A 21,146-nucleotide genomic window follows, 5' to 3' on the forward strand; every position below is an offset into this window, starting at 1 on the left:
GCACTGGTGGGTTAGTAGGGAGACTTTGTATTCAATCCTGAGTGGGACAGGAAGCCAGTGAAGGGATTTGAGAATTGGTGTGATGTGGTCGTATTTCTGCACTCTCATCAGGATCCTAGCAGCACTATTTGGTAAGGACTGCAGCTTCTGGATGTTCTTGCTGGGGATCCCGACAAGAAGCCAATAAAATTAGCCACTTTAGTCATAATTTGTGTGCTTACCATACTTCTCTATGACTTTAGCTCCAGACTTCTTCTGTTTGTTTGACATTGTCATTACTGCCACGAGTGGTGGAAAAGTGTATTACAACCGAGTATCGATGCGGACCTATGGTTAGGGAACACTGATGTAAGAAACTGCCAAAATAAAAGCACAAGACGCATCGTTGGGATGTCAAAGGAAACTTTATTCACGGTGGAAAGATGCGTGGGTGCTTCGTAGACTGCGACAAAACAAGTGGGCGTGCGCTTGGGATATCGTACCAAGAAGGTTCTGGTCGGGATCACCCGTAACAGAACCCATTCCCCGCAACGTAAGTGGAAAGGGAAACACGGAAACGTCAAACATCCACAGGTAGTGTGGGTCTGTTCTCCTTTGCCACGTCGGTTCAACAGTTCCGTAACGCGTCCCACACTCTTTGTTACTCTCCACTTCCTGCCGTAAAGGGTTCTCGTCGCTGATTGCCTATCCGGCAATCAGCGAGCATATGGCTTGGACGGTCATGTCCGAGATGTCCACAGACAAGAGGACTAGAAACACACGGAGGGGGTCATGGTGTCAAATAAAGGGTCTTTTGCTAGATTGTGCGTAGCCTAATTGCCACTAAGGTAGTTGAGTAACCTACAGGGTCCGTTGTCTACCGAGCATGCTATAAAAGAGGATCTAGATAGTCCAGTGTCTATTTGTGACTCCCACTCTCCTCCAGTCCACCGCTGTCTTTAATGATGCGAGTCCTGCTCGTTTTCTGCCGGCGCCTCCTGGTAAGTTGGCCAAATGACTTCCGAGTCCCGATAGAGCCTCGGATCAGGGAAAGTGGGGGCCGGGGATTTTTTTTGGGATGTGGTCAGAAGTGTACATACACTTGTAAAGAACATCATGTCATGGCGGGCTGGAGTTTCCGATCATTTCTACAACTCTTCAAGTTGCACTGCAATAAGGCGCTTTTGGTAGCCATCCACCAGCTTCTGCTTGAATTTTTGACCACTCTTGACAAAATCGGTGCGGTTCACCTGAATGTGTTGGTTTTCCTGACATGGACTTGTTTCTTCAGCATTGTCCACACGTTTAAGTCAGGACTTTGGTGAAGGCCATTCTAAAACCTTCATTCTAGCCTGATTGAGCCATTCCTTTACCACTTTTGACGTGTGTTTGGGGGTCATTGTCCTGTTGGAAACACCCGACTGTGCCCAAGACCCATTTCTCCGGGCTGAAGATTTTAGCTTGTCCTGAAGACATTTTTCATTGTCCCATTTACTCTCTGTAAAGCACCAGTTCCATTGGCAGCAAAACAGGCCCAGAGCATAATAATAATAATAACAACTGGGATTTATATAGCGCTTTTCTAAGTACCCAAAGTCGCTTTACATGTTAAAAACCCATCATTCATTCACACCTGGTGGTGGTAAGCTACTTTCGTAGCCACAGCTGCCCTGGGGTAGACTGACGGAAGCGTGGCTGCCAATTTGCGCCTACGGCCCCTCCGACCACCACCTATCATTCATTCATAGCATAGCATAATACTACCACAACCATGCTTGACGGTAGGCATGGTGTTACTGGGACTAAAGGCCTCACCTTTTCTCCTCCAAACATATTGCTGGGTGTTGTGGCCAAACAGCTCCATTTTTGTTTCATCCGACCACAGAACTTTCCTCCAGAAGGTCTTATCTTTGTCCATGTGATGTCAGATGAAACAAAAACCTGACTTAAAGGTGTGGACAATGCTGAAGAAACAAGTCCATGTCAGGAAAAGCAACACATTTAGCTGAACCGCAGCAATTTTGTGGTCAAAAATTCAAGCAGAAGCTTGTGGATGGCTACCAAAAGCGCTTTTTTGCAGTGAAACTTGCCAAGGGACATGTAAGCAAATTTTAAATATTAAGAAGCAAACTTCCTGAATGTTTTTTGTGACCAACAAGTATGTGAAAAATAAGAGTTGTAGAAATGATTGGAAACTCAAGACTTTTGACCAGGGGCCGTACTTATCAAGCTTCTTAGAGTGCCATTTTACACTTAAGTCCTGAGAATTTGCGAAATTTAGTCCTACTCTCAAACTTAAGAATAAAAGCTTTTTATCAACGTTCTTAAGTCTAAGAATCACTCCTACTCTCCACGATATTTAAGAGACCTTCAGAGGTGTATTAAGTGGTTAGGAGTTGCCAGCAGGGGATGGCACTGAGGCGAGAGAGACGTGCGCCAACGTTCAGGGAACGGAACAATGTTTGTTTTTTTTGATGACGAGCAGCTGATCAAACGGTATCGTTTAGACAGAGCGGATATTATTTTTGTCACAGATTTAATACTTTTCGATTCCTTGTTGATTTCTGCATGTGTCTGCAGTGGGCTAGTATATATAGAGCCACCCACACCAGTTTCAAATTAGTTGCCTAATTAATGAATTGGAAGGAAAATGTTATGACAGTAGCGTATGTGTGTGGCCGTGAGGTGAGTGACGTCAGTGAGTGTGTGGGCGAGAGAAGAGAGGGAGCGGTAGCGTGAGTGCCGGCGGGGACTAGTTTGTTTTGTATTATTTTGTAGTTTATTGTCAAAATATACACTCCCATTGTCCACTTAAATATTTCCAAAATATTTCTTTATTCTTAGACAAGGGATTCCCTTCCGTGATTGGTCATTTCTATGGACACAGAAATGACGTCACCTAAAATTGCGTTTACGGCACATAGTAATGTCGTAATTCAGCTCTGAGTGTGACACTTAAGATTCGGTCCTACACTTCGCTGAAAGTGTGAGTAAGACGCCTGATAACTAACTTTTAAGTGCAGCTTTCAGCGAAGAATTTATTTACTCTTAAGTCAACTCTTAGCAGACTTCTTAGGAGTCATTCTAAGAAGCTTGATAAGTACGGCCCCAGGACTGTACTTTGACTGGTACACAACAGGTTTCTTGTTTTCCAAATACTGTAAAGACTCCTGAACCATGGAAAGGGAATGCCGTAATACTTTCTTCTTCTTTTTTTCCCAGATATATGGCCATAATCTGAATCCAAAACCTGAGGTGAAACATGAAATAAGGTGCCGTTTTTGTTTTGTGTCCTGTGTAACATGTTTTTGTTCAGTGCTGTCAAGGTCGACGGTTCAACTCGCGCGATTAATCACAAAACATGAAGTCATACACAAATTAATCACTGGTAAATTTCACTTCCTGCTACACCCTGACTGGACTTTAGATAAAACCGTTGTCAAGTTTCGCACAAATAAATGTGGTGCATGTGAGTAAAATGTTCTAAAAATGTTCATCTGTGACATTCTGACAATAACATGTAATTTGCGTCAAAGTATTAAATACGATTCACCGGAATTAATTACGATTAATCAAAATGCAAAAGTTTGATGAATCTGATTTTTTTTTTTAAATAAAAAATTAATCGTTTATTAGCACAATTTTTTTTTCTATTTAATAAATATAGGAACATTTTTTTTTTTGTAAATGTTTACTCGAATGCGCATCATAGACATGATTAGTCACATGAGTTAACTCATTAAAATTGACAGCCCTAATTTTGTCATTTAACAAACATGTTTCACACTACAAACTATTCAACCATCGATTACGTACGATTGATTAAGTTTCGGTTTCATGTAAAGATGTTAAGTCATGTGCCACAAAGCATGCTGGGAGCACTTGGTTTCCCAGCAAAAGTGAATGAAAACATAGCCTGATAAATCGTAAACATGTTTATTAATAAATGACAAAACTAACGCTGTCTAATTTATTGAGTTAACTTTGGGATTAATCACAAGAAATGCTCGCATTATTCATATAGTATAACATTTAAAAAATATTCCTGTATGAAATTCTTACAATAGCATTCAATTTGAGTCAAAATATTGGTGTATTTTTTTTTTAGTAAATTACTGCATTTAATTTTGATTAATCAAAATGTAAAAGTGTGATTAATCTGATTAAAAATGTTCGATTGACAGCGCTATTTTATTTGTCATTTAATGTTTTACCTTACAAACTATTTATCAGATTACGGGTTCATGTAAAGATGTCCACAAATCATGTGACGCATCTCGTAAATGATCGTTTGTAGTAAAAAGTGTGTTTATTAAAATACAAAATTAGGGCTGTCAAATTTAATGAGTTAACTCATGCGATTAATCACTACAAAAATTGTCACATTAATCGTGTATATGATTTGCATTCTATTAAAACATCAAAACATTTTTCCTGTATGACATTCTGACAATATTAAATTTGTGTCAAAATATTAAGGTATTTAAAAAAAACGTACTGTAATTAGTTGCGATTAATCAAAATGCCCAATTTTATTTGTCATTTAATGTTTTACACCACAAGCTATTTATTAGATTACGGGTTCATGTAAATATGTCGAAAAATCATGTGCCGCATCTGGTAAATTTGTCTAAAACACGGTTATGAAAATACAAAATTAGGGCTGTCAAATTTAATGAGTTAACTCATGCGATTAATCACAAAAAATTAATCTATTAAAAATCTAAAAAAATTTCCTGTCTGACATTCTGCCAGTAAAATGGCATTTGTGTCCAAATATTAAGTTGATTAAATGATGCAAGCTTGTAAAAACCTGGCTTAGTGTTACTTAGTTAATTAATCATGATTAATCTACATTTAAAAGTGTAATTATTCTGATTTTTTTTTTTTCATTTGACAGCACCAGTTTAGTTTTTTTTTTTACTCAATACAAAATATTATTTGCAATAATTTGCTGCAATTAAATGTGATTAATCAAAATGCAGAAGTTGGATGAATCGGATTTTAAAATGTCATCGTTCATTTGTTTTTCATTAAATATATATTTTTTATATGAGTTAACTTATGTGATTAATCAATATTAAAAAATAAATATTCCCGTATGAAATTCTTACAACAAACATTAAAATTGTGTCAAAATTTTTTAAATTTTTTTTTTTTAAAGTAAATTGCATTGAATTTTGATTAATCAAAATGCAAAAGTGTGATTAATCTGATTTAAAATTATATTTTATTTGTCATTTAATGTTTTACACCACAAACTATTCATTAGATTACGGGTTCATGTAAATATGTCGAAAAATCTTGTGCCGCATCTCGTAAATTTGTAATATAAAACACGGTTATTAAAATACAAAATTAGGGTTGTCAAATTTAGTGAGTTAACTCATGCGATTAATCACAAAAAATCCTCAAATGAATCTATTAAAAATCTAAAAAATGTTCCTGTTTGATATTCTGACAGTAAAATTGCATTTGTGTCCAAATATTAAGTTGATTAAATGATGCAAACCTGGCTTAGTGTTACTTAGTTAATTAATCATGATTAATCTACATTTAAAAGTGTGATTATTCTGATTTTTTTTTTTTCATTTGACAGCACCAGTTTAGTTTTTTTACCCAATACAAAATATTATTTGCCGTAATTTGCTGCAATTAAATGTGATTAATCTACATGAAGTTTGATGAATTTGATTTTAAAATTTCATCGTTTGACAGCATTTGTTTTTAATTGAAGATATATTTTTATAAGAGTTAACTTATGTGATCAATCAATATTAAAAAAATATTCATGCATGAAATTCTTACATTAAATATTCAATTCGTGTCAAAATATTGGTGTTTTTTTGTTGTTGTTTTTAAAGTAAATTGCATTTCATTTTGATTAATAAAAATGCAAAAGTGTGATTAATCTGATTAAAATGTGTATTTTATTTGTCATTTAATGTTTTACACTACAAACTATTTATTAGATTACGGGTTTGTGTAAATATGTCGAAAAATCATGTGTTGCATGTCGCAAATTTGTAGTCTAAATCACGGTTATTAAAATACAAAATTAGGGCTGTCAAATTTAATGAGTTAACTCATGCGATTAATCACAAAAACATCTCACATTAATAGTGTATATTATTTGCATTCTATATAAACATCTAAAAAATTTTCCCATACGACTTTCTGACAACAATATTAAATTGTCAAAATATTAAGGTATTAAAAAAAAAAGTACTGTAATTGTGATTAATCAAAATGCAGAAACGCTAAACAGCGCAATTTTTTTTGTCATTTAATGTTTTAGACCACAAGCTGTTTATTAGATTACGGGTTCATGTAAATATGTCGAAAAATCATGTGCCGCATCTTGTAAATTTGTCAAATTTAATGAGTTAACTCATGCGATTAATCACAAAAAATTAATTTATTAAAAGTCTAAAAAATTTTACTGTCCGACATTCTGACAGTAAAATTGCATTTGTGTCCAAATATTAAGTTGATTAAATGATGCAAACCTGGCTTAGTGTTACTTAGTTAATTAATCATGATTAATCTACATTTAAAAGTGTGATTATTCTGATATTTTTTTTTCATTTGACAGCACCAGTTTTTTTTTTTTTTTTACTCAATACAAAATATTATTTGCAATAATTTGCTGCAATTAAATGTGATTAATCAAAATGCAGAAGTTGGATGAATCGGATTTTAAAATGTCATCGTTCATTTGTTTTTCATTAAATATATATTTTTTATATGAGTTAACTTATGTGATTAATCAATGTTAAAAAATAAATAATGTATGAAATTCTTACAATAAACATTAAATTTGTGGGAAAATATTGGTGTTTTTTTTTTTTTTTAAAGTAAATTGCATTTCATTTTGATTAATCAAAATGCAAAAGTGTGATTAATCGGATTTAACATTTTATTTTATTTGCCATTTAATGTTTTACACCACAAACTATTCATTAGATTACGGGTTCATGTAAATATGTCGAAAAATCATGTGCCGCATCTCGTAAATTTGTAATATAAAACACGGTTATTAAAATACAAAATTAGGGTTGTCAAATTTAATGAGTTAACTCATGCGATTAATCACAAACAATCCTCAAATGAATCTATTAAAAATCTAAAAAATTTTCCTGTTTGATATTCTGACAGTAAAATTGCATTTGTGTCCAAATATTAAGTTGATTAAATGATGCAAACCTGGCTTAGTGTTACTTATTTAATTAATCATGATTAATCTACATTTAAAAGTGTGATTATTCTGATTTTTTTTTTTCATTTGACAGCACCAGTTTATTTTTTTTACCCAATACAAAATATTATTTGCCGTAATTTGCTGCAATTAAATGTGATTAATCTACATGAAGTTTGATGAATTTGATTTTAGAATTTCATCGTTTGACAGCATTTGTTTTTCATTGAAGATATATTTTTATAAGAGTTAACTTATGTGATTAATCAATATTAAAAAAATATTCCTGCATGAAAGTCTTACAATAAATATTCAATTTGTGTCAAAATATTGGTGTTTTTTTGTTGTTGTTTTTAAAGTAAATTGCATTTAATTTTGATTAATAAAAATGCAAAAGTGTGATTAATCTGATTAAATTTTTTATTTTATTTGTCATTTAATGTTTTACACTACAAACTATTTATTAGATTACGGGTTTGTGTAAATATGTCGAAAAATCATGTGTTGCATCTCGTAAATTTGTAGTCTAAAACACGGTTATTAAAATACAAAATTAGGGCTGTCAAATTTAATAAGTTAACTCATGCGATTAATCACAAAAACATCTCACATTAATAGTGTATATTATTTGCATTCTATATAAACATGTAAAAATTTTTCCCGTACGACATTCTGACAACAATACTAAATTGTCAAAATATTAAGGTATTAAAAAAAAAAGTACTGTAATTAATTGCGATTAATCAAAATGCAGAAATGCTAAGCAGCGCAATTTTATTTGTCATTTAATGTTTTAGACCACAAGCTATTTATTAGATTACGGGTTCATATAAATATGTCGAAAAATCATGTGCCGCATCTCGTAAATTTGTCTAAAACACGGTTATGAAAATACAAAATTAGGGCTGTCAAACTTAATGAGTTAACTCATGCGATTAATCACAAAAAATTTATTTATTAAAAATCTAAAATTTTTTACTGTCCGACATTCTGACAGTAAAATTGCATTTGTGTCCAAATATTAAGTTGATTAAATGATGCAAACCTGGCTTAGTGTTACTTAGTTAATTAATCATGATTAATCTACATTTAAAAGTGTGATTATTCTGATTTTTTTTTTTCATTTGACAGCACCAGTTTAGTTTTTTTTTTTACTCAATACAAAATATTATTTGCAATAATTTGCTGCAATTAAATGTGACTAATCAAAATGCAGAAGTTGGATGAATCGGATTTTAAAATGTCATCGTTCATTTGTTTTTCATTAAATGTATATTTTTTATATGAGTTAACTTATGTGATTAATCAATATTAAAAAATAAATAATGTATGAAATTCTTACAATAAACATTAAATTTGTGGGAAAATATTTTTTTAAAGTAAATTGCATTTCATTTTGATTAATCAAAATGCAAAAGTGTGATTAATCGGATTTAACATTTTATTTTATTTGTCATTTAATGTTTTACACCACAAACTGTTAGATCACGGGTTCATGTAAATATGTCGAAAAATCATGTGTCGCATCTCGTAAATTTGTAGTATAAAACACGGTTATTAAAATACAGGGCTGTCAAATTTAATGAGTTAACTCATGCGATTAATCACACAAAATTCTCACATAAATCTATTAAAAAAAAAGTAATAATTCCTGTCTGACATTCTGACAGTAAAATTGCATTTGTGTCCAAATATTAAGTTGATTAAATGATGCAAGCTTGTAAAAACCTGGCTTAATGTTACTTAGTTAATTAATCATGATTAATCAACATTTAAAAGTGTGATTATTCTGATTATTTTTTTGCATTTGACAGCACCAAAGTTGGTATGGTATGGTACCGTTGCAACATTTCGGATTCGGGTTTGTGTTCGAGCTGAGTTGATCCATCCCTAATATCGATGCACCTCACAATAAACCACCATTAGGCACCCGTAAGTGTAAGGCTGGATTAAGATGGTGGAGGGGTGGAGGGGTGGGCATGAGTCTATGCAAGCCTGTGCATGAACACAATCGGACAGTCCACACCTCCGGCATACCTTTCAATCGTGTGTGTGTGTGTGTGTGTGGAAGGTCACAGTGCGCTGAGGTCGTGGCAGGAGCGCGACTTCTGCCGGAAGATCTTGCTGCCCCGGTGGCGGCTCATCTCCCGGTAGCGTCCCCGCTCGCGCTCGCGGCCGTACGAGCGCGGCACCAGCCCCGCCAAGAAGCGCTTGGCCCGGCTGGTCAGGCTCTCCCTGCGGCCCGAGCCGGGCTCGCCCCCCTCGGCCCAGTCGGGCCCCACGCAGTCGCCCCTGGCGGTCCGCACGGCCGCCTCCAGCAGCTCGTTGGTGCCGTGCTCCAGGGAGGCGGAGAGCTCCAGGTAGTGGCAGTCGTACATCATGGCGCTGGACTGGGCCTCTGGTGCACAGGAGAGGACAAGTGTCAATCACACACCAGGTGGAGGTAACTAGAAAGCAATTCATTGTTTATCGTTCTTAACATGCCGGTTAAGAACGTGAAAATGTTACATCAAAACGTCCTATAATATATACAATGTCAGCCAGGCGCAGACACCTAAAAATGGCGTCGAATCCCGACAACCGGCGCCTTAAGCGGATTGCGTTTGACGTGAGAGGTTGGACTCTACGAGACGGGCGAGGAGACAACAGACGGTGAGACTGTCAAGTGAGCAGGCGGAGCCCCGGCACATTTGAATCAAAGCCCACGGTGAGAAGGGCCACACCGGCACCACACTGAGTCACTGGTAAATATGTTGACAGTCTGCACATTAAGGATGCAGAGTGAAGAAGGGTGGCACTGGCTGCATGCGAGTGTCACTGTAGCGCCATAAATAGACCACATGACTCAGCTCTTGGAGTCGGCCCAAAGGTTCTGAAACAAAGACGTCAGCAGGAATACACGTGAGAACCTAGGACATCCTAGTCAGGTGCAGTGGGACTAGAAACGGAGGATTCTTATACTGCCGACCTCATTTATGAATTGGCTAAGTATGCCGTTAGACCATCAAACATCACTTTTAACGCCATTACCGCTAGCTTTTATTTTTGGATAAGAATGCCACAGTCGTCTTTTATTTTTGGGTAAGAATGCCACAGTCGTTGTCTTTTATTTTTGGGTAAGAATGCCACAGTCGTTGTCGTGATCGGTCGGTGAGATTTTTCTCATTTCCAGAAAGAAACTCTGGATTTCTGAGCTAATAAAGAGGCCTGGATGGCAGCCGTGAGACCATCAAACATCACTTTTAACGTCATCACCTGCTACGTTTTGGTGTGTTCATGGGTAAGAATAGCGTGAAGATGCGGCAACATAACTGCCACAGTCGTTGTGGTGATCGATTGGTGAGATTTTTCTCATTTTCAGAAAGAAACTCTGGGATTCTGAGTTAATAAAGAGATGACAAATAGCCTGGATGGCAGCCGTGTTCACCATCAAACATCACTTTTAACGCCATCACCCGGCCATCACTGCTAGCTTTTATTTTTAGGTAAGAATGCCACAGTTGTTGTCGTGATTGGTCGGTGAGATTTTTCTCATTTCCAGAAAGAAACTCTGGATTTCAGAGCTAATAAAGAGGCCTGGATGGCAGCCGTGAGACCATCAAACATCACTTTTAACGCCATCACCTGCTACATTTTCGCGTGTTCACGGGTAAGAATAGTGTGGAGATGCGGCAACATAACTGCCACAGTCGTTGTAGTGATCGATCGGTGAGATTTTTCTCATTTTCCAGAAAGAAACTCGGGATTTGTGAGCTACAAGAGACGACAAATAACCTGGATGGCAGCCGTGAGACCATCAAACATCACTTTTAACGCCATCTACTGGTCATCACCGCTAGCTTCTTTTTTTGGGTAAGAATGCCACAGTCGCCGTCGTGATCGATCTTTGAGATTTTTCTCATTTCCGGAAATAAACTCTGCATTTCTGAGCTAATAAAGAGAGGACAAATAGCCTGGATGGCAGCCGTGAGACCATCAAACATCACTTTTAACGCCATCACCGCTAGCTTTTATTTTTGGGTAAGAATGCCACAGTCGTTGTCGTGATCGATCGGTGAGATTTTTCTCATTTCCGGAAAGAAACTCCGGATTTCTGAGCTAATGAAGAGGCCTGGATGGCAGCCGTGAGACCATCAAACATCACTTTTAACGTCATCACCCGGTACGTTTTGGCGTGTTCACGGGTAAGAATAGTGTGAAGGTGCAGCAACATAACTGCCACAGTCGTTGTGGTGATCGATCGGTGAGATTTTTCTAATTTCCAGAAAGAAACTTGGGATTTGTGAGCTGAGAGACTACAAATAGCCTGGATGGCAGCCGTGAGACCATCAAACATCACTTTTAACGTCATCACCCGGTACATGTTGGCGCGTTCACGGGTAAGAATAGTGTGGAGATGCGGCAACATAACTGCCACAGTCGTTGTGGTGATCGATTGGTGAGATTTTTCTCATTTTCCAGAAAGAAAGTCGGGATTTGTGAGCTAATAGACGACAAATAGCATGGATGGCAGCCGGGAGACCATCAAACATCACTTTTAACGCCATCACCCACCCATCAACGCCATCTTTTATTTTTGGGTAAGAATGCCACAGTCGTTGTCGTGATCGATAGGTGAGATTTTTCTCATTTTCCAGAAAGAAACTCAAGATTTCTGAGCTAATAAAGAGGCCTGGATGGCAGCCGTGAGACCATCAAACATCACTTTTAACGTCATCACCCGGTACGTGTTGGTGTGTTCACGGGTAAGAATAGTGTGGAGATGCGGCAACATAACTGCCACAGTCGTTGTGGTGATCAATCTGTGAGATTTTTCTCATTTCCAGAAAGAAACTCAAATTCCTGAGTTAATAAAGAGATGACAAATAGCCTGGATGGCAGCCATGAGACCATCAAACATCACTTTTAACGCCATCACCCGGCCATCACCGCTAGCTTTTATTTTTAGGTAAGAATGCCACAGTCGTTGTCGTGATCGATCGGTGACATTTTTCTCATTTTCGGAAAGAAACTCTGGGTTTCTGAGCTAATAAAGAGAGGACAAATAGCCTGGATGGCAGCCGTGAGACCATCAAACATCACTTTTAACGCCATCTACTGGTCATCACCGCTAGCTTCTTTTTTTGGGTAAGAATGCCACAGTCGTCGTCGTGATCGATCTTTGAGATTTTTCTCATTTCCGGAAAGAAACTCTGGGTTTCTGAGCTAATATAGAGACGACAAATAGCCTGGATGGCAGCCGTGAGACCATCAAACTTTACTTTTAACGCCATCACCCGGTACGTGTTGGCGTGTTCACGGGTAAGAATAGTGTGAAGATGCGGCAACATAACTGCCACAGTCGTTGTGGTGATCGATTGGTGAGATTTTTCTCATTTCCGGAAAGAAACTCAAATTCCTGAGTTAATAAAGAGATGACAAATAGCCTGGATGGCAGCCGTGACACCATCAAACATCACTTTTAACGGCATCTACTGGTCATCACCGCTAGCTTCTTTTTTTGGGTAAGAATGCCACAGTCGTCATCGTGATCGATCTTTGAGATTTTTCTCATTTCCGGAAAGAAACTCTGGGTTTCTGAGCTAATATAGAGACGACAAATAGCCTGGATGGCAGCCGTGAGACCATCAAACTTTACTTTTAACGCCATCACCCGGTACGTTTTGGCGTGTTCACGGGTAAGAATAGTGTGAAGATGCGGCAACATAACTGCCACAGTCGTTGTGGTGATCGATTGGTGAGATTTTTCTCATTTCCGGAAAGAAACTCAAATTCCTGAGTTAATAAAGAGATGACAAATAGCCTGGATGGCAGCCGTGACACCATCAAACATCACTTTTAACGCCATCTACTGGTCATCACCGCTAGCTTCTTTTTTTGGGTAAGAATGCCACAGTCGTCATCGTGATCGATCTTTGAGATTTTTCTCATTTCCGGAAAGAAACTCTGCATTTCTGAGTTAATAAAGAGACGACAAATAGCCTGCATGGCAGCCGTGAGACCATCAAACATCACTTTTAACGCCATCACCGCTAGCTTTTATTTTTGGGTAAGAATGCCACAGTCGTTGTCGTGATCGGTCGGTGAGATTTTTCTAATTTTCCACAAATAAACTCTGGATTTCTGAGCTAATAAAGAGGCCTGGATGGCAGCCGTGAGACCATCAAACATCACTTTTAACGTCATTACCTGCTACGTTTTGGCGTGTTCACAGGTAAGAATAGTGTGAAGATGCGGCAACATAACTGCCACAGTCGTTGTGGTGATCGATTGGTGAGATTTTTCTCATTTTCCAGAAAGAAACTCGGGATTTCTGAGCTAATAAAGAGACGACAAATAGCCTGGATGGCAGCCGTGAGACCATCAAACATCACTTTTAACGCCATCACCGCTAGCTTTTATTTTTAGGTAAGAATGCCACAGTCGTTGTGGTGATCGATCGGTGAGATTTTTCTCATTTCCGGAAAGAAACTCAAATTCCTGAGTTAATAAAGAGATGACAAATAGCCTGGATGGCAGCCGTGAGACCATCAAACATCACTTTTAACGCCATCACCGCTAGCTTTTATTTTTGGGTAAGAATGCCACAGTCGTTGTGGTGATCGATTGGTGAGATTTTTCTCATTTCCGGAAAGAAACTCAAATTCCTGAGTTAATAAAGAGATGACAAATAGCCTGGATGGCAGCCGTGAGACCATCAAACATCACTTTTAACGCCATCACCGCTAGCTTTTATTTTTGGGTAAGAATGCCACAGTCGTTGTCGTGATCGGTCGGTGAGATTTTTCTCATTTTCCAGAAAGAAACTCTGGGTTTCTGAGCTAATAAAGAGGCCTGGATGGCAGCCGTGAGACCATCAAACATCACTTTTAACGGCATCACCCGGTACGTGTTGGTGTGTTCACGGGTAAGAATAGTGTGAAGATGCGGCAACATAACTGCCACAGTCGTTGTGGTGATCGATTGGTGAGATTTTTGTCATTTCCAGAAAGAAACTCAAATTCCTGAGTTAATAAAGAGATGACAAATAGCCTGGATGGCAGCCGGGAGACCATCAAACATCACTTTTAACGCCATCACCCGGCCATCACCGCTAGCTTTTATTTTTAGGTAAGAATGCCACAGTCGTTGTCGTGATCGATCGGTGACATTTTTCTCATTTTCGGAAAGAAACTCTGGATTTCTGAGCTAATAAAGAGACAACAAATAGCCTGGATGGCAGCCGTGAGACCATCAAACATCACTTTTAACGCCATCACCTGCTGCGTTTTGGCATGTTCACAGGTAAGAATAGTGTGAAGGTGCAGCAACATAACTGCCACAGTCGTTGTGGTGATCGATTGGTGAGATTTTTCTCATTTTCCAGAAAGAAAGTCGGGATTTGTGAGCTAAGAGACGACAAATAGCCTGGATGGCAGCCGTGAGACCATCAAACATCACTTTTAACGCCATCACCTGCTACGTTTTGGCGTGTTCACGGCATTCCCGCACTGGTAAGTTTGAATCAAAACATGTTTTATTCAGTTACACACGAAGCTGTCGGCGTCCGCCAAGCTAGCTTTAGGCTACAAACAACGTATATCGTATTTAGGAAAAAAGAGCGGTAATACCTGTAAATCTTCTCTTACGGTGGTATCTTTTGGAATGGGGGTCGGTGGAGCTAATGAGCGTTAATTCAATACGTTTAATACGTTTGTACTTTGCTACATTTCTCCTGCTAAATATACCTGCGCGCGCACACACACACACACACACACACACACACACACACACACACACACACACACACACACACACACACACACACACACACACACACACACACACACACACACACACACACACACACTCTTTCTCGAGTGCCGGCAGATGTGCACAGCCGTACATGAAGATAGCCGCCCTGTGAGAGGGAGATAATGCAAAGTGTGTGTGTGTGTGTGTGTGTGTGTGTGTGTTCTTGTATTTCTACCCTTCTTGAGACGTGAAGAAGGAAAAGTATCTTCCATATGAGGAGGTGTGAACAAGTGATGACATAAATCATGGTCCCAATAACATTGCATCTAATAGACAATGTCTCATTTGCACCCCTGCTGGTCAACATGAGGGTGGTCCCAAAAAAGGAGGGATTTTTTAAAAATGATTGTGTGTCGCTTTTAAAAGTGCGCCCCCTCTGGTCAACATATGAAATAACAAGTGTGTTAGAAATTGAAATGCGCCCCCTTTGGCCAAAATGTATGAAAAAAAAAATGTATATAGAGACATACTGTAATAACTTGAAGTAAATAATGAAGATTAAAAAACAATTACAGAAAAAAAATACATGAACTAAAAGCAGTCTTTTTCTCACAATGTGTCGACTTTTTTCTTTTAAAATTGGGAACAATTTCTCATATTCTTTGTTTCTGTAATATTGCAATATTTTCTTGTAAAATTATTACTTTTTTATGTAAAATTATTACTTTTTACTGCAAAATGGTGACATTTGTCGTATAAAATTCTGACTTATCACAAACTTGCCAATTTTTTTTTGATGTTCTTGTAAATTAGTGACTTTTGTCGTAATTTTAACAAGTAAAGTTCCGATTATTATTATAATATTTTATATTTCTTATAAAATTGTGATTTTTGTCGGGTAAAATTATGACTATTTTCACGAAATTCCCAAAATTTTAAGCTTTTCTTATAAAATTGCGACTGTTAAGTAAAATTCCAACTTTTATCATAATATTACACAAATGTTCAGTTTTTCTTGTAAAATTACGACTTTTATGAAAATACTCCCAAAATTCTAAGTTTTTCTTGTGAAATTATATGTGCATAGTATGTATATATTATTAATGTTGTAAATACACTTCTTTATATATCTAGAAAGGCTGGTCCTAAATGACGACTTTTATTATAACACTGCCAAAATTCTCAGTTTTCTTGTGAAATTGTGACCTTTTTTCTTGTGAAATTCCAACTCATTTTTCACAACAAGCTTTTTTTATATTTGCATAGTATGTATATATTATTAATGTTGTAAATACACTTCTTTATATATCTAGAAAGGCTGGTCCTAAAGAGGGAGGCTTTTTTCTCAGGTCTCAAGAATGTAAGAAATACAAGAATGTGTGTGCGTGTGTGTGTGTGTGTGTGCGTGTGATTAAAAACCAATTACAAACAAAAAATAAAAATAACTAAAAGCAGTTTTTTTCTCAGAGTCAATGGTTTTCTTCTAAAATTGGGAACAATTTCTCATATTATTTCTGCTTCTGTAATATTGCAATATTTTCTTGTAAAATTATTACTTTTTTATGTAAACCTATTACTTTTTTATGCAAAATGGTGACATTTGTCATATAAAATTCAGACTTTTATCACAATATTGCCATCTTTTTTTTGTTCTTGTAAAACGGTGACATTTTTTGAGTAAAATTATGACTTTTGTCATCATTTTGCCAAGTAAAATTCCAATTAATATTATAATATTGACAACTCGTTTCATGAACTTCCCAAAATGTTAAGCTTTCCTTGTAAAATTGCGACTGTTATTGAGTAAAATTCCAACTTTTATCATAATATTGCACAAATGTTCAGTTTTTCTTGTAAAATTTTGACTTGCGTCGAGTAAAATGAGGACTTTTATTATAACACTGCCAACATTCTAAGTTTTTCTTGTGCAATTGTGACCTTTTTCTTGTGAAATTCCAACTCATTTTTCACAACAAGCTTTTGTTTTTATATGTGCATAGTATGTATATATTATTAATGTTGTAAATACACTTCTTTATATATCTAGAAAGGCTGGTCCTAAAGAGGGAGGCTTTTTGCTCAGGTCTCAAGAAGGTAACAAACACAAGAATGTGTGTGTGTGTGTGTGTGTGCATGATTAAAAACCAATTACAAACAAAAAATTCCAAAAAATAACTAAAAGCAGTCTTTTTTCACAATGTGTCGACTTTTTTCTTATAAAATTGGGAACAATTTCTTATATTCTTTCTGTTTCTGTAATATTGCAATATTTTCTCATAAAATTATGACTTTTTAATGTAAAATGATAACTTTTTAATGTAAAATGATAACTTTTTACTGCAAAATGACGACATTTGTCATATAAAATCGTGACTTTTATCACAACATTGCCAATTTTTTTGTTGTTGTAAAATAGTGACATTTTTTTAGAAAATTCCGATGATTATAATACCGCCAAAATGGGTGACTTTTCTTATAAAATTGTGACTTTTGTCAAGTAAAATTACCACTCTTCATAAAATTGCCGAAATGTTAAGCTTTTCTTGTAAAATTGCGACTGTTATTGAGTAAAATTCCAACTTTTATCACATAATTGCGTTGAGTAAAATGACGACTTTTATTATAATTCTGCCAAAATTCTAAGTTTTTCTTGTGAAATTGTGACCTTTTTCTTGTGAAATTCCAACTCATTTTTCACAACAAGCTTTTTTTTTTATATGTGTATAGTATGTATATATTATTAATGTTGTAAATACACTTCTTTATATATCTAGAAAGGCTGGTCCTAAAGAGGGAGGCTTTTTGCTCAGGTCTCAAGAAGGTAACAAACACAAGAATGTGTGTGTGTGTGTGTGTGTGCATGATTAAAAACCAATTACAAACAAAAAATTCCAAAAAATAACTAAAAGCAGTCTTTTTTCACAATGTGTCGACTTTTTTCTTATAAAATTGGGAACAATTTCTTATATTCTTTCTGTTTCTGTAATATTGCAATATTTTCTCATAAAATTATGACTTTTTAATGTAAAATGATAACTTTTTAATGTAAAATGATAACTTTTTACTGCAAAATGACGACATTTGTCATATAAAATCGTGACTTTTATCACAACATTGCCAATTTTTTTGTTGTTGTAAAATAGTGACATTTTTTTAGAAAATTCCGATGATTATAATACCGCCAAAATGGGTGACTTTTCTTATAAAATTGTGACTTTTGTCAAGTAAAATTACCACTCTTCATAAAATTGCCGAAATGTTAAGCTTTTCTTGTAAAATTGCGACTGTTATTGAGTAAAATTCCAACTTTTATCACATAATTGCGTTGAGTAAAATGACGACTTTTATTATAATTCTGCCAAAATTCTAAGTTTTTCTTGTGAAATTGTGACCTTTTTCTTGTGAAATTCCAACTCATTTTTCACAACAAGCTTTTTTTTTTATATGTGTATAGTATGTATATATTATTAATGTTGTAAATACACTTCTTTATATATCTAGAAAGGCTGGTCCTAAAGAGGGAGGCTTTTTTCTTGGGTCTCCAGAAGGTACGAAGTACAAAAATGTGTGTGTGTGTGTGTGTGTGCGCGTATGTGTGTGAGTGTCGTGGGGACACAAAGAGATATAATCCTTCCAGAGGATTGGATAGAAACATCCAAACATGTGTTTCATGTCAAAAAGATACACATATACATATACATATACATACACATATACATACACATACACATATACATACACATACACATATACATACACATACACATATACATACACATATACATATACATACACATATACATACACATATACATACACATATACATACACATATACATACACATATACATACACATATACATACACATACACATATACATACACATATACATATACATACACATACACATACACATATACATATACATACACATATACATACACATACACATATACATACACATATACATATACATATACATACACATATACATATACATACACATACACATATACATACACATATACATACACATACACATATACATATACATATACATACACATATACATACACATACACATACACATATACATATACATACACATATACATATACATATACATACACATACACATATACATATACATATACATACACATATACATACACATATACATATACATATACATACACATACACATATACATATACATATACATATACATATACATATACATACACATATACAGTCGCACTCTATAGCCGTCATTTCCTCTGTTAATGGAAAAAGCTCACATAGTCTGCACCTGAGCTCAATTCTGTTGAAATATTGTTCAAATCCAGACCTGTACAAGGTCCTTAGTGTGGGCTCAGCTCTAAACCGGACCATTCCTTTTAGCGGTCGTGTTGATCAGAGTAGGTCGGAGTGTTAATAATGAATATTTATTGATTTTGTAGGTTCACCCCCAGAGTGTTGTCAATACATGTGAACAATCCATGTCTTGTACGCTAGCTCTATTTGACAAGACAGAGGCCGGATATCAAATAAGCAAAGGTGAGAACAGAGTTTGTATTCCGTCGAGTGATTTGATTGTCGAGCCAAAGATTACTCGGGGACCTTGTGGGCACTGAAGGATCTCATTGTGTCCAGGTGGCTACGCCTCAGTGCCTTGCCAATGTTTTTCCCCAGGTGCCCGTGGTTCCAGCTCACTTGAGATCATTAACAAGAACCAGCCGTGTCAATCTCGGATGCTCCCTTAGCTTTCTCAGATTGATCCTAACCCAAAACCTATTTTAGAAGTCCAGGACGACCGCATCAAGTATTCTACTGGAACTTCCTTCAATTCATCGAGGAATCGGATAAAAACGTACAAAACCCCAAAACCAGCTAATCCACTTCAACTTATATTCAATTGAATAGACTGCAAAGACAAGATACTGGAAAACCTCATTTTTTTGCAAATATTTTGGAATTTGATGCCATGCAACATGTTTAAAAAAAAGACTAAGTTGAGGAATGCTCGTCAGACACTTATTTGGAACATCCCACGGGTGAACGGGCTAGTTGGGAACAGGTGGGTGCCATGATTGGGTATAAAAGCAGCTTCCATGAAATGCTCAGTCGTTCACAGACAAGGACGGGGCGAGGGTCACCACTTTGTCGACAAATTGTCGAACAGTTTAAGAACAACATTTCTCAACCAGCTATTGCAAGGAATTTAGGGATTTCACCATCTACGCTACGTAATATCATCAAAGGGTTAAGAGAATCTGGAGAAATCACTGCCCGTAAGCAGCTAAGCCCGTGACCTTGGATCCCTCAGGCTGTACTGCATCAAAAACCGACATCAGTGTGTAAAGGATATCACCACATGGGCTCAGGAACACTTCAGAAAACCACTGTCAGTAACTACAGTTGGTCGCTACATCTGTAAGTGCAAGTTAAAACTCTACTATGCAAAGCGAAAGCCGTTTATCAACAACACCCAGAAACGCCGCCGGCTTCGTTGGGTTCAAACTCATCTAAGTTGGACTGATGCAAAGTGGAAAAATGTTCTGTGGTCTGACGAGTCCACATTCCAATGTAATTAATTTTATTTCTACAATGTTCCAAACGCCCATAAGAGGGAGCCACATTCCACAATTGGCCTCTTGGCCCAACTTTGAACACTTACCGGTTTACCATTTTACCAAGAAGGCAAAGTGGAAGAGTTCCGAGCAAGGGTTCACCGCTTTTAGAGGCGTTCGGTTGGTGAGTGATGGTAACGCACGTTGCACACTCTCTGGGCTTGTGGAGGCGGAGCTCCACTCTCACTTTGCAAAGTTGGTGCTTTTCGAAACACTCGCGGCAAACGTGTGTTTTAAGAAATGCAAGATAATACTTCAATAATAAACGTTAAAAGTATATGGCCTAGTGGTTAGATTGTCCGCCCTGAGATGGGTAGGTCGTGAGTTCAAACCCCGGCCGAGTCGTACCAAAGACTATAAAAATGGGAGCCATTACCTCCCTGCTTGGCACTCAGCATCAAGGGTTGGAATTGGGGGTTAAATCACCAAAAACGATTCCCGGGCGCGGCCACCGCTGCTGCTCACTACTCCCCTCACCTCCCAGGGGGTGATCAAGGTGATGGGTCAAATGCAGAGGACAAATTTCACCACACCTACACTGCAAAAAGTGAAATCTAAGTAAGATGAAATATCTCAAATAAGGGTGATATTTGCTTATTTTCTG

General features: G+C 36.8%; 1 protein-coding gene across 2 annotated transcripts in view; it reads right to left on the reverse strand.

Annotated features, from left to right (window-relative positions):
• Positions 1 to 385: 385 nt before the first annotated feature.
• rem2 (RAS (RAD and GEM)-like GTP binding 2) overlaps positions 386 to 21,146 on the reverse strand; it is a 114,329-nt gene continuing 93,568 nt past the window's right edge. Inside the window, exons 5-6 of one of the 2 annotated variants that reach the window (XR_009828716.1) lie at positions 8,223 to 9,575; positions 386 to 4,792 (exon numbers count right to left, since the gene is read on the reverse strand). Coding sequence is in view for 1 of the 2 variants with exons in the window: in XM_062070432.1 (XP_061926416.1) it covers positions 9,250 to 9,575 (326 nt within the window). In the remaining variant the exon portion in view is untranslated. Of the gene's footprint in view, positions 9,576 to 21,146 lie in introns of both variants that reach the window. The other variant, XM_062070432.1, reaches the window with a different exon arrangement.

This window comes from Entelurus aequoreus, linkage group LG14 (genome assembly GCF_033978785.1).
Source record: "Entelurus aequoreus isolate RoL-2023_Sb linkage group LG14, RoL_Eaeq_v1.1, whole genome shotgun sequence".
Taxonomy (NCBI): Eukaryota; Metazoa; Chordata; class Actinopteri; order Syngnathiformes; family Syngnathidae; genus Entelurus; species Entelurus aequoreus.